This window comes from Garra rufa, chromosome 1, assembly GCF_049309525.1.
Source record: "Garra rufa chromosome 1, GarRuf1.0, whole genome shotgun sequence".
Classification (NCBI taxonomy): Eukaryota; Metazoa; Chordata; class Actinopteri; order Cypriniformes; family Cyprinidae; genus Garra; species Garra rufa.
In genome coordinates this window covers 56,105,020-56,124,363 of record NC_133361.1, presented here as the reverse complement: position 1 = coordinate 56,124,363, position 19,344 = coordinate 56,105,020, and the positions used below count along the sequence as shown (strand labels likewise).

General features: G+C 36.8%; 1 protein-coding gene and 1 long non-coding RNA gene across 3 annotated transcripts; both read right to left on the bottom strand.

Annotated features, from left to right (window-relative positions):
* Positions 1 to 727: 727 nt before the first annotated feature.
* Positions 728 to 3,793, bottom strand: LOC141325921 (uncharacterized). The gene is made up of 4 exons (XR_012353849.1): positions 3,542 to 3,793; positions 2,447 to 2,571; positions 1,990 to 2,092; positions 728 to 1,038 (listed from the first exon to the last, which is right to left on the bottom strand). It is a non-coding gene; the product is annotated as an uncharacterized lncRNA (long non-coding RNA).
* Positions 3,794 to 8,153: 4,360 nt separating this feature from the next.
* aimp2 (aminoacyl tRNA synthetase complex interacting multifunctional protein 2) lies at positions 8,154 to 18,997 on the bottom strand. Of its 2 annotated transcripts, none has more exons than XM_073833903.1 (4): positions 18,841 to 18,997; positions 18,045 to 18,251; positions 13,048 to 13,282; positions 8,154 to 9,021 (listed from the first exon to the last, which is right to left on the bottom strand). In XM_073833903.1, exons 1-4 carry the CDS (start codon positions 18,853 to 18,855, stop codon positions 8,633 to 8,635), a joined length of 846 nt encoding a protein of 281 aa, XP_073690004.1. In that variant the 5' UTR covers positions 18,856 to 18,997; the 3' UTR covers positions 8,154 to 8,632. The 2 variants fall into 2 exon arrangements, with proteins under 2 accessions (XP_073690004.1, XP_073689997.1); XM_073833896.1 differs by having other exon boundaries at positions 18,733 to 18,989.
* Positions 18,998 to 19,344: the final 347 nt, after the last annotated feature.

Here is a 19,344-nt window from a genome sequence, read left to right as displayed (position 1 = left end):
CAAAAAAATGTGTTTCATTGGCTTTGTACTGTACTCTGCACAATGACAATGAATTTGAATCTAATCTAATAATAATTCGTTATGGGTGCTGGTCAGTAAAAGAAATGTAAAATCTAGACTATTATATGGCATTGTGGTACAATGAAAACTAAATAAGTTACATGAAAATCTTACATTTACATATTTATCTTATCATCCACAATTATTTAAATGATTACACTCTAAAAAGTGCTGGGTTAAAAAATAACCCAACCATAACCCAGCTGCTGGGTAACTATGGGACAGAACACGCGTTGGGTTGTTTTGACCCAAGTGCTGGGTTAAATCATTTGACCCAAAATGCTGGGTTGTTTATTTGACCCAACCAGTGGGTCAGATTAACTGTGTTGCTGGGTTAAAAACTACCTAAATATTGGGTTATTTGTTGTCTAATTGCCTTGCTACCTTTATATTTACCAATAATAATATATAAATCACAAAAGAATGTAAAATTATTATTGTTTTTCTGTAATACAGTTACACAACACAAAAAAATGCATCTGTAAATGTCAATTTAATGAGTTTTCATATTTATTTTTAATACAGTTTTCAAATAGGTACAGCTGTCACACATTTTGTCCAACCCTTACAGACACAAATAACGGTTTTAGTAGATCAGTTTCTTTTAAACACAAAACTGTAAACAAGGCACACTATATTCATATTCTTTATGTCAATATTACAGCAGCAGAACACTCAAAAATGAATTATTACCAAATTAGAATCATTCCAAACATTATGCCATTAAAACTTAGCCAAACAAAGAGTCCACCAGACAATTCTTACAATTTAAAACATGTTACAAGTGGCCAAGAAAAAAAACTTTTGCCCTCAAAAACTTCACACATGAAGACTTATGTCCATCAATATGATATACTGCAAGCTGGAGAAATTCCCAGGCAACAAGTCCGCTTCAATGGCATGGCCTGGAACAATGGCGATGGTCTAGAAATGTCGTTGTCTCATCCCAAGGCTCAAATCCACCATGTTGGTCCCCACCTGTTAATTATACGACATTTAGTCTTGCAACATAACTAACATTTTAAGTTAAGTGTATTTTATGAACATAAACATAGAGGCATGAAATAAATGCTCATTTTGCTTCTCAACTTTTCATACAGTTGTGGTCAAAATTATTAGAACACTAGTATTTTCACCAGCTAAATAAGGCTTTAAGTCAGTGATTTCTCTTTTGCTGTAGTGTGTCAGTAGGAAATATCGGTTTACATTTCCATTCATTTTGCCATTAATTGTGATAATCCAGTGACATTTTTGTTTGCACAACAGCCAGTGGTCCACACAGGATCTGATCTCATCATCATCCAGAAGAACTGTGACAGCGTCTCCAAGATGCTCCAAGAGACCTGCCTGCAAAGCTACAGTACTGTTAAGAGTTTTAAGCACTTGTCTAAAAATGTCATAAAATGATGCTGTCAGAAATAATGTCATAAATAAATGTTCTTTATCAGTTAACCTTGATTAACTAAATTAAATCAACATTTGGTTTGACCATCCTTTTGCGTTTAAAGCAGCTTTTGCCCTACAGGAGGTGCACTTGCACATAGTTTTTCAGGTAGCTTTGCAGGTAGGTCTCTTGAAGCATCTTGGAGACGTTGTCACAGTTCTTCTGGATTTAGTCTGTCTCAGTTTGTTCTGTTTCTTCATGTCATTCCAGACAGACTGGATGATGATGAGATCAGATCTCTGTGTGGAGGATTGGCTGTTGTGCAAACAAAAACCTCACTGGATACACAATTAAAGGCAAAATGAATGTTTGGAAATGTAAACTGATATTTCTTACTGACACACTACAGCAAAAGATAACAAACACTGACTTAAAATATTTTTTTAGCTGGTGAAAATACTACTGTTATAATAATTTTGGCCACCACTGTGTTTATATATATATATACACCCTTATTAGAGCAGAAAACGTAAAACAAAACTTACAGGTTGTACGTCAATGAATGGCCTCCGGGATTCCGTGGTTGTGGGTCTGAAGACCTTTTCTCCAGAGTGGGCAGGACTTTGAAAGCACTTTCCCCTTTAGCATCTAAACCATAGGAATAATATGCAAACTGTGAGACATATTTTATAATCAAAACAACAAACTGAAACACTTTCATATGAAGATTTCTTCATTCCTTTAAATAATGCAAATTAATTCCCACCCTCATTCAACTACTGCAGGTTAAGTTTAGGTATGGGGTCAGATTCAGGGATGTAGAATATGCTCATGCAGAATAAGGCATCAGTTTGTGCTTCATAAGTACTAATTAACAGCCAATATACAAGCTAATAAGCAACTAGTTAAGTGTTACTGTACCATTGTATTTACCAGTTGATGTGTGTCAAATACAGTTGCATATGTTTTTTATAGATTGACATATTATAAGAAAAAGCTTACCTTAAGTCATGTCACCTTATCCCTTGCTGAGCACTCGCAAGAATTAGGTCTGCAACTGTAGCCCAGTCTTCAAAAAGTCTGCCTCTGGATATAGCTTCCTAAAGTCTTGTGAAATCTGATAAAATCTGAAAAACAAATGTGGTTCAATAAGTTTAAGGTTTATACTGGTCTCCTAGTTTGTAATGCAACACAGGCATTCACTAAAATGCCGTTCACATGCCGCGCCTAAAAACGCGTGAAAACGCAAGACGCGTCGCTTTCTCATTCTTTCCAAAACGCAGCTTGCTCTCACATGGCGTCTGCCGTTGCTAAGCAACCATGTCCCGTGCCTGGAAAAACGAGCTTCCATTATGAGCGTATATATAGGCATAAAACACGACATGTGAACGTCCGCATACACCACGAGAGATTAAGTCTAACTTTACATACTGTAGCTAAGACAACATTACATTTAAGTAATAAACAATAGTACATACCAGTCATATTGTGGTTTAACATTATTAAAGTAAGGGACATAGCGTTTTAGCTAATGCAGATAAGTTACCTCAAGGAAAAAAGCGCGAAAATGCTCAACATAAAACATATGGATCTATCGTTGGATTCGGCACGTCGCAGACATTTACTTGAAAAAATATGCCCTTAAAAAATAAATTTTTGTGTGGAATTATCTAATTTTGACAAAACATTACAAAGCCATACAGTATGCAGACAGTAAAGGAACTTACCCCCGTATTTCTGACCTACTCTTTCCATAAGGCGTTAAAATAAAGGCCATGTGTATACTGTAAGTTATACAAATAACACTACACACACACACACACACACACACACACACACACACACACACACACACACACACACACACACACACACACACACACACACACTTTATATAACAATAAAGCGATTGTTGAGGCAAAAAAGTACATCGCTAGGGCTAGGCTGCTTAAGTTACAACGTTCGTCATTCACGGAATAAAATGCCAACCCCGCTCAGCGACATATCAAATATTGCATTAAACAGTGAAATCAGTGTGCTCTAAAACACAACTTATTAAAAATAAAGGTAAATAATGATATAATCATATTAATTTACCTTATAATCCTGCTTGCTGCGAGGTGCGTGACCGCCTGGCGAGGAGACGAGTGAAGAATCCAGAATGTTCGATGAAGTGAAAAAAATAAACAAACCGGTTGGGTCAAAATAACCCAACCCAGGTGTTCATAGTGAAAGAACCCCTTATAGTCCATTAGACCCAGCATGATCAACCCAACTGTGTGTTTACAGTGCCTCAAACAACCCAACATTTTGACCCAGCACAATTAACCCAGCAATGTGTTTACAAAAATAACCCAGCACTTTTTAGAGTGTATGATTAAGGATCAGAAAAAAATATAGCTTATAAACTAAATATTCAACAAAATAACAAAATAATCTATAGACTATACTATACTATTTTATACTATACTATATTAGAATAGAATAGAGTAAAATAGAATAGAATAGGGAAAGACAACCTACATAGGACGAAAAGTTTGAAAAATGAATTATAGACTAGACTAGAATAGAATTGGAAAAGACAACCTACATAGGACAAGCAGTTCGAAAAAATGCCAAATAGAACAGAATAGTATAGGCTCTAACTTCCCTGCAAACCTAGACAGGACAAGCAGTTTGAAAATGTAGAATAGAATAGAATAGAATAGAATAGAATAGAATAGAATAGAATAGAATAGGCTCTAGCTCTCCTGCAAATCTACACAGGACAAGCAGTTTGAAAAATGTGAAATAGAATAGAATAGAATAGAATAGAATAGAATAGAATAGAATAGAATAGAATAGGGCAAGATAACCTGCATAGGATAAAGAGTTTGTAAAATAAATTATAGACTAGACTACAATAGAATAGAATTGAGAAAAAAACCTACATAGGACAAGCAGTTCGGACAAATGTCAAATAGAATAGAATAGGCTCCAGCTCCCCTGCAAAGCTACACAGGGCAATAAGTTTCGAAAATGTGGAATAGAATAGAATAGAATAGAATAGAATAGGCTTCAGCTTCCTTGCAAAGCTACACAGGGCAAGAAGTTTGAAAAATGTGGAATAGAATAGAATAGAATAGTATAAAAGAGAAGAGAGGAGAAGAGGCTCCAGCATCCCAGAAAACCCAATTAGAAAAAGCAGTTTGAAAAAAGAATAGAATAGAATGGACTACAATAGAATAGAATTGGAAAAGACAATCTACATAGGACAATCAGTTTAAAAATGTCAAATAGCTTCCCTGCAAACCTACATAGAACAAGCAGTTTGAAATGTAGAATAGAATAGGCTCCAGCCATGTGGAATAGAATAGAATAGAATAGAATAGAATAGAATAGAATAGAATAGAATGGAATAGAATAGAATAGGCTCCAGCATCCCAGAAAACCCACTTAGGACAAGCAGTTTGAAAAAAAAAAGAGAATAGACTAGAATATAATAGAATTGGAAAAGACAATCTACATAGGACAAGCAATACGAAAAAAGTTTGAAAACATAGAATAGAATAGAATAGAATAGGCTCCAGCTTCCCTTCAAAGCTACATAGGGCAAGAAGTTTGAAAAATGTGGAATAGAATAGAATAGAATAGAATAGAATAGAATAGAATAGAATAGAATAGAATAGAATAGAGAAGGGAAAGACAACCTACAAAGGACGAAGACTTTGAAAAATGAATTATAGACTACAATAGAATAGAATTGGAAAAGACAATCTACATAGGACAAGCCGTTTAAAAATGTCAAATAGAATAGAATAGTCTCTAGCTTCCCTGCAAACCTACACAGAACAAGCAGTTTGAAAATGTAGAATAGAATAGAATAGGCTCCAGTCTCCCTGAAAAGCTACACAGGACAAGAAGTTTGAAAAATGTGGAATAGAATAGAATAGGTTAGGCTCCGGCATATTTGAAAACCCACTTAGGACAAGCAGTTTGGAAAAAAGAGAATAAAATAGAATAGAATAGAATAGGTAAAGACAACTTACAAGAAAAAGAGTTTGAAAAATTAATTATAGACTAGACTACAATAGAATAGAATTGGAAAAGACAATCTACATAGGACAAGCAGTTCAAAAATGTCAAATAGAATAGAATAGTACAGGTTCTAACTTCCCTGCAAACCTACACAGAACAAGCAGTTTGAAAATGTAGAATAGAATAGAATAGGCTCTAGCTTACCCGCAAACCTACACAGGACAAGAAGTTTGAAAAAAAAAATAGAATAGAATAGAATAGAATAGAATAGAATAGAATAGAATAGAATAGAATAGAATAGAATAGAATAGAATAGAATAGAATAGAATAGAACAGGGAAATACAACCTACATTGGACGAAGAGTTTGAAAAACTGCCAAATAGAATATAATAGTTTAGGCTCCAGCTTCCCTGCAAAGAATAGAATAGAATAGAATAGAATAGAATAGAATAGAATAGAATAGAATAGAATAGAATAGAATAGGCTCCAAATTCCCTGCAAAGCTACACAGGACAAGAAGTCAGTTTGAAAACGTAGAATAGAATAGAATAGAATAGAATAGAATAGAATAGAATAGAATCCAGCATCCTAGAAAGCCTACTTAGGACAAGCAGTTTGAAAAAAGAAGAATAAAATAGAATAAGGCAAGACAACCTACATAGGACAAGCAGTCCGAACAAATGTCGAATAGAATAGAATAGAATAGGCTCTAGCTTCCCAGCAAACCTACACAGGACAAGAATAGAATAGAATAGAATAGAATAGAATAGAATAGAATAGAATAGGCTCCAGCATCCCTGCAAAGCCACACAGGGAAAGAAATTTGAAAAATGTGGAATAGAAAGAATAGAATAGAATTACAATTATAAACATAACTGTAATATCTGCTTTAATATGTAACTTATTCCTGTGATCAAAGGTGATTTCTCAGCATCATTACTCCAGTCTTCCGTGTCACATGATCCTCCAGCAGAATAATCTGACAACCAAAAATTATTTAGAGATAAGGTAAACACATTTTGTGTAAATAACAGCTGGAACACTGCATTGAAGCCAGAAACAGTCCTAAGCGTTTCCCAAATCCATAAATCAGATTTCTCAGATCATATGAAATACATGACTTAAATGACTCTAGTTTTAAGCCCTCAAGCCACAACAGATAAGTAGAGTACTTTTAGTGAAATCAAAGCATCATGTTTTTTTTAACCCTAGATTGCCTGCAGATATGAATCCCATTATATTCCACAACAGCTATCATGTAAATACAAGCGTCTTGGGCACAGCTGTCAAGACCTCTAGGCTTAATAACTCAACTAAAAACACAACATACCCTTACAGACGGTTTGAGTATTGTGATGTGTCCCTAACGGCGTTACAGGGAATTTTCTCATTAACACGAGAAAGAAAATTGATATTCAGCTTTATTGACGCCGGGCTGATAACATCATCTTTGATTCTTTAACCTCTTTAGCTTGTAGATTGAAAAACAAAAACAAATATCCTTCTATTAAGGGGGAAAAGAGCAATATGGTTGTACAACTAAAATCTAATAACCGGACTATATCATTATCTGAGGTACAGGTCGGTGTCATGCTACTGTAAACAATATAATGCGCTATTTGTTTAGCTGTCAGTGAGAAGGCTAGAGATGATAGTGATTTTACCAAGTAGGGCAGGTTCCTGAATCCAAAATCCTTGTAGATCGTGGAACTAGATTCGTATCAACCTAAATATCTGTGTATTGTGCGTAGCAATTCAGTACATAACCTGATTCACTTTGGGTTCGATTTAGGATCCCAATCAGTGCTTAAACCTTATTTTTAAACCTCTCACTTTGAGAAAGTGTTATTTGATCTGTATAGTGTGTGAATTCTTTCCTGTGTGAGTGAGGAAAAATCCGAGAGCTGTGAAATTAAAATTATTTTGCCTGAGGGGAAATAAACTGAAATTTAACTCAGCGGTTTGAGTTGTTGAGGATGGTGCCGCCATCCACAGGTTACATCATGAATTACAGCCTTTTTGATTTTGATTATAATAACGCAAACCCATTTTGCATATTGTTCACTTTTTATATAGAATTCTATCTAGAAATCTAGTTTTCAACTGCAGTTGTTTTGCTTAGTCCAAAGAAGTTAGAACTTCTGAAAGCTACACTACTATTCAAAAGATTAGGGTTGGTAGTTTTTAAAAATGTTTTTGAAACATCTCTAATGTTCACCAAGACTGCATTTATTAGTCATTAATGTGGTAAAAATAGTAAAATATTATTAAAATTTAAAATAGCCGTTTATATTGTCAAATCTTTTGAAATGCAATTTATTTCTGTGATGCAAAGCTGAATTTTCAGCATCATTACTGCAGTCTTCGTTGCTTCAGAAATCATTCTAATATACTGATTTGATGCTCATCAGTGTTGAAAAAGTATATTTTTGTTGAAACAGTGATACTTTTATTACTCTGTGAATAATAATGTTCAAAAACAGAATTTATTTGAAATAGAAATATTTGTAGTATCCCTTTAATATCACTTTTGATCAATTTAATGCGTTCTTGCATAATTAAATTACTTTTTAAATTAAACCATTTTAAAATAAAACCTGTAATAGAAGTGCAATCCTCCTGACAAACATAACAGCAATCATTCTATATTTTATATATGTATTGAGAGTGAAAAAAAAATCAATCCGTATCTAACCTGAAGTGAAAATGTTTAATAGGTTTTAAGAAAAAGACGCTACAAAGCATCACCTCTCATACGTCACATACCAGTAGGTCCTTGGGCTCACACTGCAAACGATTCATTTAACACCCGATAGATTATGTCACAGCAACACACAACATCTTCTAGTACAACGTTTTATTAGGCACAAGGCGGGAGGGAGTGGTGTTTACAGTATCATTATCCCAAATGCCCTCTCTCTGAGTGTTTGCATGTATGACCCTGGCCTGGGATCAGTTTCAGATCGCCTCCAGTTAAAACATCACCAGTGACATCTTTTCTAAACATTTCACATGACAGACCTGAGCTCAGTTAACACCGGATTCTGGGATGTGTTGGCAGAACAGGTTACATTTGGCTGATGTCACGTTGCATTTCCCTTTTCATTGTATAATTGATCAGTTTACTTGTTACAGCTAGAGTACGACCTGCACTGATTTCCCAGCTCTCGTCACTGTAGTAAAGAGTAAACGCAGTCGAAGTGGCCCAGGTTCTGGCAGGACTTGAGCCAGCGCTGTACGTTAGCCGGTGCGGATGCACTCTGGCCGGCCCGCAGGACACAGCAGGCACCCACGATGTCGGCGAGAGAGAACTCCTCACCCAGAAGCCACGCCGAACGTCCCAGAGCCGCGTTTAGTGATCTCAGCACGGCTGCCCGTTCTTTACTGCCCCCTTCGGCCAGCTGGAAAACTGCAGTGTCGATCCAGCAGTCCATCTGTGTGGCAGCAACCGGGTCCTGGGGTTCGGCACCCAAAAGACGGAAGAGAAAGCGAGCAACGTTGGCCTCCCCCTCGATCGGGCACATGCTCTGTGTGTTGAACTTCATCTCCACCTTTGACACTGAAAGGTAACACTACAGTTAATGCAATGGAATATACAGGATTATACAGTTCTTAAAGGATTAGTTCACTTCCAGAATAAAAATCTCCTGATAATTTGCTCATCCCCATGTCATCCAAGACATTAATGTCTGTCTTTCTTTAGTTGAAAAGATTAAGGTTTTTGAAGAAAACATTCCACGATTTTTCTCCATATAGTGGACTTCAATGGGGATCAACATGTTGAAGGTCCGAATTGCAGTTTCAATGCAGCTTCAAAAGGCTCTAGACAATCCTAGCCAAGGAATAAGGGTCTTATCCAAGCGGCAACCTCCCGCTCTCTCTATTGAAACCAACACGGAAGCAATTCATGGACTGGCCGCTAGAGACTGGCTCCGAAAGGGAGTCAATCCCATAGACTCCCCATGTTAAAATGCCCAACTTTACAGCAGAAAAAATGTTTTGATCTATATAGCTAATTTTGGCCTTCATGTCAACTGTGAGGGGGTGAATTTTTTAATAACTCATCCGTTTAAATTATATTAAGCCTTAAAATTCTGCATAATTAAGGGCGTGGCCACTTGAGTGACAGGGGATTGCCGCTGCTGTAACCACTGTCGCGCTAGGTGGGCGTGGTTTCAGCAACCAGCTTCACCCACGTCCAGCCTCTTAGCCCATTTTCGATTATCCAGGAGTGACGCACTGTGACACGATATGGTCTTATCTAGCTAAACGAACCGATTTTCTAAAAAAATACAGAAAAAAAGTCACAAATGTCAACAATACATTGGATTCGATTTTTTAAATTTAAAAAAAAAAAAAGTACAAATATGCAATATGCATAGGGTATCAATTTTCATGTTGCGATTAACTGATAATGCTTTTATTACGGAATACGGTATTATCACGATATTGAAATTTATTTGCAAAAAACGTGGTGTCATAATACAGTATTACAGGTTTAATAACCATTTTCTTTAACAAAAATAACGGAATATTTAAATACAAAGTGGGCCATTTATATGGATACACCTTAATAAAATGGGAATGGTTGGTGATATTAACGTCCTGTTTGTGGCACATTAGTATATGTGAGGGGGGCAAACTTTTCAAGATGGGTGGTGACCATGGTGGCCATTTTGAAGTCGGCCATCTTGGATCCAACTTTTGTTTTTTCAATAGGAAGAGGGTCATGTGACACATCAAACTTTTGGGAATTTCACAAGAAAAACAATGATGTGCTTGGTTTTAACGTAACTTTATTCTTTCATGAGTTATTTACAAGTTTCTCTTTATTCACAGCCATTGACATGTCGAAGAGGTTAACACGTGAGGAGCGGATCGAAATTGTGTTGATATCTGGTGAACGCAGTAACCGGGTCATTGCAGCAGATTTCAATGCAAGACACCCTACGAGACCACCCATCTCCCATGCTACAGTTAGCAAACTGCTTGCTAAGTTTCGTGAAACTGGTTCAGGATTTGCCAAAATGTGGACGCATGAAAACTGTCACTAATGAAGAAACATCAGTGGCTGTCCTAGCTTCATTCAGCAAGAGCCCACAGCGTAGCACTCGCTGCATGTCACTGGAGAGTGGCATTAGTCGAACATCCCTTCGGCGGATATTATCTACTCACAAATGGCACCCTTACAAACTCAAGCTACTGCAGCATCTCAACGAGGATGACCCAGATCGGCGCACAGAATTTGCAGAATGGGCAAAACAAAAATTGGAACAGGACCCTCAGTTCACGCAGAAGATTTTGTTCAGTGATGAGGCAAACTTTTATGTGAATGGTGAAGTTAACAAACAAAACCACCGCTATTGGTCTGACACTAACCCACATTGGATAGATCCCTCCAAGACTGTTGGAACAAAAAAAGTGATGGTATGGTGTGGTATATGGGGTACAAAGATAGTGGGGCCATTCTTTATCAATGGAAACCTCAAGGCCACTGGATATTTGAAATTGCTACATGATGATGCGTTTCCCTCTTTATGCACTGAAGCTGGCACGTTCCCTGAGTTTTTCCAGCAAGATGGTGCACCACCACATTATGGGTGTCAGGTCCGAGCATTCCTAGATTAACAGTTTCCTGAAAAGTGGATTGGTCATCGTGGGCCAGCTGAATGGCCCCCAAGGTCTCACGATCTGACCCCTTAGACTTTTATATTTGGTGTCATCTGAAGGCAATTGTCTATGGTGTGAAGATACGAGATGTGCAGCACCTGAAACTACGGATACTGGAAGCCTGTGCTGGCATTTCTCCTGCGGTGTTGCTATCAGTGTGTGAAGAGTGGGAGAAGAGGGTTGCATTGACAATCCAACACAATGGGCAGCACATTGAACACATTTTATAAGTGGTCAGAAACTTGTAAATAACTCATGAAAGAATAAAGTTACGTTAAAACCAAGCACAGCATTGTTTTTCTTGTGAAATTCCCAATAAGTTTGATGTGTCACATGACCCTCTTCCTATTGAAAAAACAAAAGTTGGATCCAAGATGGCCAACTTCAAAATGGCCACCATGGTCACCACCCATCTTGAAAAGTTTGCCCCCTCACATATACTAATGTGCCACAAACAGGATGTTAATATCACCAACCATTCCCATTTTATTAAGGTGTATCCATATAAATGGCCACCCTGTACAATAAAGCAATACATACAAAAATGTATAAAGTTACCAAATTTGCACAGATTAAAAGGCAAAAGAATTACAACGTGACATGCTCTAAACACGCCTCTTAAGCACACAGAATAATTAATGTTTTTTTTTAGTAATCGTGGCATCAGTAATCGTAATCACGATTAGAAATTCGATTATTTGTGCAGCCCTACTTTTGTCTTTTTATGTCGTTGGTTCGTCTCCAAACTGTGTAAATTTAACTATTGTTTAGGTCTATAATTGTTTTTCTTATGCTTGCACTGTTGTATTCTTATGTTTTGTTTAACTAGTATGTAGCACAATGAGAGTTTTTCGACCTACATTACCTTATTGAAACAAAGTACACAGACAATGCGCAATGCGTGAAGACATGCATCGCAGAGCTAGTGCAAGATGAGCATTTGTGGTTAAAAAGTATACATTTTTATTTTTTTTAAGAAAATGACTTATCGTTTAGCTAGAGAAGACCCTTATCCTCAGCTGTGATCATGAAGAACCCTTTGAAGCTGCATTGAAACTGCAATTTGGAGCTTCAACCTGCTGATCACCACTGAAATTCACTATATGGAGAAAAAACTTATTTTCTTTTCGACTGAAGAAAGAAAGAAAGACATGAACATTTTGGATGACATGGGGGTTAGCAAATGATCAAGAAATGTTTATTCTGGAAGTGAACTAATTTAGACCTCAGGTAAAAAATCTGTTTTGTTCTCTATTTTGTCCAGAAGGAGAAACCCAAATCAATCTAATTTATTTTCCTAAAACACATTTTTGTTACAAAAAAAAAAAAGTTTTTTCTTTGTAATTGTTTGTCAAAATGTAATAATCTGCTCTGCCTATAAATCAATGCACCCTTCTTTTCAGCTTTGTTGTTGACTGCTAGGCAAATAATTTCAGAAGGAGTAGTCGACCACAATCAACAGGTCTGGCTGGTATAAACACCCACCATTCACAATCCAGTGTAGTGTTGCCAATAGCACCTGTACTTCTGTACTGCATTGACATTTTAAAAATGTAACGACACCAGTCTTTCTGCAGTAAAGGAGTACAGACATTTGTGCTCTGTGAAGTTTTTTTTTTTTTTTGCAGTGTTGAGTATTATAGCAAAATGTGTTCAAGTTAGTCAGATTCTGCTTAACACCACTCTAAAGCCGGAATTATTTCATTCAACTCAAGCTCTTTGACTGACTTCAACGCACTTTTGAATCCTGTAATGAAAACCAATGAAGTATAAAGACAGGATAAGAAGTTTTTGTTTTTGATAATAATGGGAGCAGAACTTGCACTAAACTGAAATAACTAAATTGATACAGCTGCGGCCCTCCAGGAAAACACATTCTGAAATTTTTAGTGCTGTTCTCTTTTTACCCTCTTACCATCTTTCCATATGAGAGTGAAGCCAAGCTGAAAGCGCTGGCGGGCGTAGCTGTCTGAGTGTCGCGGGCCCAGGCAGGACAGCAGCGGAGGAGGCACAGCGCTCACAGAGGAGTGCACATGAACACTAGAGAGCACCTGGTACCGCTGACACAGCAGACTATGAAGAACCAGCAGGGACAAAGGAGGACAGGCAGGGTTGGCGTTAATCACGATGTCTCTTAGTGCACCCAGGTCCTGGAAGACAACCAGACACAATTCAGCAAGATGAGCGAGTACATTGAGTTGTTTACCACAGGATGAGCAAACACTGCAACCTTTCACATTAATATGGAATACAGCTGAGGTGTTTGTATGTTACCTTTAGTAACCTTAAAATGTGGATCAAGCACAATTCAAAGTCTGAACAATCAGTTTTATAATATTTGTGTTACAAAACATGAAGCTGTTCTTTGAACTGACAACATATTTATTCACTTTACATCCATCCAGTTTCAAATAAAAATCAACTGAGATGAAATACCTCTCATTTGTACAGTATTTAAAGGGATAGTTCACCCAAAAATGAAAATTAGCCCATGATTTACTCACCCTCAAGGCATCCTAGGTAGGGATGCACCAAAATGAAAATTCTCGGCCGAACCCGAAAACCGAAAAAGAGGAAACCAAGGCCGAAAACCAAAACACCGAAAGAATTATGCCAATTATTAGTACCATTGCATTTATGGCTATGACTGTGTACTAATCTTATTAAAATCAAGGCATTGCAATTGCATAAATTAATATTAAAGTTTCAAAGAATAAATCAATTATATTATATATACATATATTTTACTGCCTTTGTTTAAATTGTTTGTTTAAATTTTTATAACACATTATCTTGTGGATCCATCAGTTCACATTTACAACTCTAGGCGTTTCTCTTCCAGCAGGAGGCGCTGTCAGAATGGTACACAAAGCAGTGCAGCAAATTCCTTTGAAACGTGCAGCGCTCATATTTATTCAATGGATAGCTTTTTGAAGTTTCATCGCAATTTTTTCTTTCAGTCCCCACATTTAAGACCACCTGAAATCATAATTAAGTCTTTCTTAACCCCTAATAACACTGCAGTCATCAATGAAAATTAAGAGCTTTATTTCAAGAACCGACTTTCAAAAACAAACCTTACACAAAATACGTTTCTTTTTATTTTTTTCCAACCATGTTCGGGGCACAAGAATAATATTAGGGGACTAAATTAATATCAGCATATTTATGAAGTATAATCGTCTCTCATTGTCTCTGAGAGAATGCACGTCAGATGCTAAAAGCACTGTCAGTTTTTACTTTCACTTTAACATATTGCGCAGTTTTCACGTTGCTTGTGTGATATCCATTGGCTCACCTCCATGGTTTAAAACATAAATATTAATAAAAATACAGAATATAGAAAAGACATCTCTTTAAAATATTGCGACGTAACACCAACGTAAAGCCATTGTTTTTCACTCACTGAAAGCTACATCTGCGCACAATGCGCCGATCTCTGCTCTTATCGCTGCACGCACGACTGCAGACACACCCCCTCTAGAAATTTCGGCATTACAAGTTTTGCAAATCGCTATCCGTGGGTCTTTCTCAGATATACTGAAATATGTCCACACCGCAGAAGTGTTGCCTCAGACAAGCACGTGCAGGCTTTGGTTTCTGTTTGCGTCAACATACTGTTTAGACCGCGTTGTTTCGGTGATAATAATCTTTCGGCCGAAATTTTCGGTGGCCGAATATTCGTTGCATCCCTAATCCTAGGTGTATATGACTTCAGGATGAACAATGACGTAGGACATAGGCATAGCATAAGCTCCAACGAGAATATGCTAGTCTCACAAAAAAAACAAGCTTTGTTTACAGGAGCAAAGGAAAACCAGTCTCCTCTTGGCTTATATAGAAATCCAACAACATTTTTCTTCACAAATCCTCGTTTTGTAATTCGCATCCAGTGTTATATATGCTTTGCCCTCTCCTTTGAGCTTCCGAGTTCATCACTTATCACCACAGCTTATGTTATGCCTATGTCCTACGTCATCTGCTGGAACACTTCAGGAGATCTTTATTAACCCCCAGAGCTGTGTGGAGCACTTTTATGATGGATGGATGCACTTTATTGGATTTCAAAATACTCAACTCAACAATTTACTGCCATTATAAAGCTTGGAACAGCCATGAAATGTTTTTCACTATAACTCTGATTGTATTCGTCTGAAAGAATAAAGTCATGTATTCCTAGGTTGGCTTGAGAGTGAGTAAATCATGTTTTGTTTTTTTTAGGTGAACTATCCCTTAAGCAATATTCAAAAATACATTTTTTTTTTTTTTGGATCCGACTGACACTGAAATATTTTAAATTGTTTCAGTACTCATTTTCTGCAGTGTTGGTACACTGGTGCCAGCTGCGCTTTCTCACTTTCTTTTCTCTTCGACGCTTTATTTTTACATTCACATAACTTCCAACATTTTTGTGGACAGATGATTACAGCATTGTAATGAGAAGCATTCGTAAACCTGTTGTCAGAAACTTCCCTGCAGTCATCTGCCAAATTTTGTCTACCCATATTTTACATGAGTTTTGAATATAATATTAAATGTGATGTATCTGTAGGGATGTAATGATATCAAAATCTCACGATGCGATAATATCTCGATATAAAGTCTACAATCTGATATTTATGATATTTAGATTTGAAAATGTAAAGTTTGTACATTTTAAATGATTTATATAGTTAAATTATTCTATCTAATGCACTTTGAGAGTTTAAAAATAAGAGCTTTTAACTAAGAAAACTTAAGTCAGAAAAAAGTCAGTGAATTGAATCTGAAATTTAGAGGGGACTCAACCCTCTTTTTAGTTGTGATATATATCGTCTCAGTCTAACATACATTCACACTGGTGTTTTAGAAGCCAAATAAATTAGAATATATCTATAATATAAAATAATATAATATTTGTAAAACAATTTACAATACTTTTTTCCTTATTTCTACACTTGAAAGAGATTTTTGAATTTGGATTGCAGTAACGTTAGCCATCAACAATTCCTTCTGCACTTTTAATCTTCCATTTTGACGGAAACGGCAGTAGAGCTTTTATTTTAATAGGAAACTCCACTTTAAAATATATTTAAATCTGCCACGATAATAAAGCATAACTGCTGGACGTTGCGTTCCCAAACGTGTGCTAAACTCTCAGCACATGCAGTAAACGAGTCCACTGCATTCACTGTGAACTGAGCCGTTCTGAGGTACGGAAAACACCGGATCACAAGCCGATCGCATTAACGAAGTGCACGCTTCACATGGAACGCATGTGATGGAGATTTACTACTAATCAAAGTACCGGCTTCATTGACTAAACGCGCCTCACAACATCGTGCGATTAATCATGCAGCCCTAGTTCAAAGGACTTTACGTTTCATATCTTAAGTTTGTATTTTTATACATTTTATTTATCAGAACTTTAATATATTTTGATGTTCCTCTGTTCTGTCGTGACAATAAAAGAAACAAGTTTCTTTTTAAAATGCATTATCATATTATGTTAGTTAAAACTCATAAATAACTAATGTCAGGGAAATCCGTTAATGTTTTGTTGCGCGTTTCTGAAATAAAAAAAAATTAATAAAAAATATCGGCCGATATATCGGAATATCGGATTTTAAAACCAACAGATATTTGTATCGGTATCGGTCTTCAAAATCCTTTATCAGTCGGGCTCTATTAAAAAGTATATAAACTGTAATCAAAACATAAAAAAAAAAAACTTTGTTTCGCTAGATAAGACACTTCTTCCTTGGCTGGGATCATTTACAACCACATTTGGGATAATTTGAAGCCACATTTAAAGGAGTAGTTTAAATTTACAGATAATGTACTCACCCCCTTGTCATCCAAGATGTTCATGTCTTTCTTTCTTTCAGTGGTAAAGAAATGGTATTTTTTTGAGGAAAACATTTCAGGATTTCTCTCCATATAATGGACTTCTATGGTGCCCCGAGTTTGAACTTCCAAAATGCAGCTTCAAATGGCTCTAAATGATCACAGCCGAGGAAAAAAGGGTCTTATCTAGTGAAACGATGGGTTATTTTCTAAAAACAATTACAATTATATACTTTTTCATCTCAAACACTCGTCTTGCTGAGCTAAACAAGACGAGCATTTGAGGCTAAAAAGTATATAAATTGTGTTTTTTTTTTTTTTTTTTTTTTAAAGAAAATAACCCATAACCCATGATTTTGCTAGATAAGACCCTTCATTTCTCAGCTGGGGTTGCTTAGAGCCCTTAGAAACTGCATTTTGGTAGTTCAAACTCGGGGGCACCATAGAAGTCCATTATATGGAGAGAAATCCTGAAATGTTTTCCTCAAAAAACACAATTTCTTTATGACTGAAGAAAGAAAAACATTAACATCTTGGATGACAAGGGGGTGAGTACATTATCTGTAAATATCTGTTCTGAACGTGAACTACTCCTATAATATCTGCATTTTGGAAGTTCAAACTCAGGGGCACCATAGAAGTCCATCATATGGAGAAAAATCCTGAAATATTTTCCTCAAAAAAAAATTTCTTTACGACTGAATAAAGAAAGACATTAACATCTTGGATGACACGGGTTGAGTACACTATCTGTAAATTTTTGTTCTTTAATTCTTCCCTGTGGTATTGAAATTGGATATTTATCAGGTAGGGTATTAAAAATTCCAGTATTGAACTCATTATCCATGGATAGGCATTACAATGTTATTATTTAATACCTACACTAACTATAGCTGCTAAAACACAAACAGAACAAACATACAGCAAGCAATCAGTGAAGAACTAGGTTAACCGGACTGACATGTTTACACTGGTTTAGTGGTTAAAGCAGAAGGCTGGAGGAACACACCTGAATAGGGTTGTAACATCCTAATCTAACTCAAGAAGATCAATATAAAATGCCTAATGGTGCATGTAAGTGCTTACCTTGCCCAACAGAGAGTCTAGATCTGCCGTTCCTCTGAACACGGACTCAGCAGGTCCACGTGAGAGTGTGGTGGCATCCAGATCTGCATCAGGAGTGGTCACCGTCTTCGCAAGCCCGTCGACCGTTGCCTTCAGCTCATACAGTCTTCTCAAGACCTCATCCTGTCGCTCCTCCAGCGCCTTCAGAGCAGGATCCACCTCCCCGTTCTGACACAGACAAAAGATAAACATGAGAAGAGACGTTTACATGCAATTTGCATGTCTGGCTTTCCAAAATGTACACAATAAATCAGCATTTGTTTGCATTTAACTATAACGAAGTGCAGGAGTACCCTGATATAAAAAACAGACATATCAGTTTACCATGTCATCATCACCATCATTATCCTTTCTAGGATGATCCATCTCCTTTCTAAGTATCTCAGAGAGTCGTTGTTAGTGTCTGCAGTGTATTAAACTGAAAGTGTTATTCCAGGAAATCAAACATCTCACTGGAGGACCAACCTCTCATTCCAGAGCACAAAGCTCTCCAGCTGTCAATCAAACCCGACATGCATACCTATTGCATCAGACTGGCACTGCTAAAGTGCTTTCGCTTTTACGCATTTTCGTGATTCAATGCTCATATGTGTTATCTGAATGATGAATTGATGTGTTTTCGTGTCAGTAATGTTAGTAATGTGATTACCTGAAGCGCGTGCTCGCCGCAGTTCGCTCCCTGCGCGTGGACATTCGGTAACTTGTACATGCACGTTGGCAAATCAATCTTTATGTCACCGGGACTGACGGGCTTTACCTTGTACATGGGCATGACGACGGGTGACAAACGCACTCCGGTGCCAAAATAAAAGCAACGGAATCCAGATATGTTTGTTTTGGACGGGATTTGCCGATTTCTCGACAGTCCGTCTAGCAGCCAGCTAACAGTAGCTGAGTAGAGAAGAGGCCGTGGTACGTCACTTCCGGTGAGAATGAAAGCACTTGCGTCGCGCACAGTGACGCCAGAGAATGAAATCTGTTTTAAGTTTATGATTTTTTTTTTTAGGATTGCTTAAAACTGATAGATAGCAAAGGCTTTTGGCGAAGACTTAACAAATTCAGTACTGCCTCAGTTTTATTTTGAAATTGTGTGGATTTGTAGCAAAATATTAAAAGTAAAGGATGAAGTTGTATCCATATGTATCCAAGACTTAAATAAATAAAATAAAAAGAAATCGGATAAAAGGTTAATTTAATGTACTATTGAATACCAGTGCAATATAAAAATATCAGCTTTTTTAATTGTGCAGAAAAAGAAAAT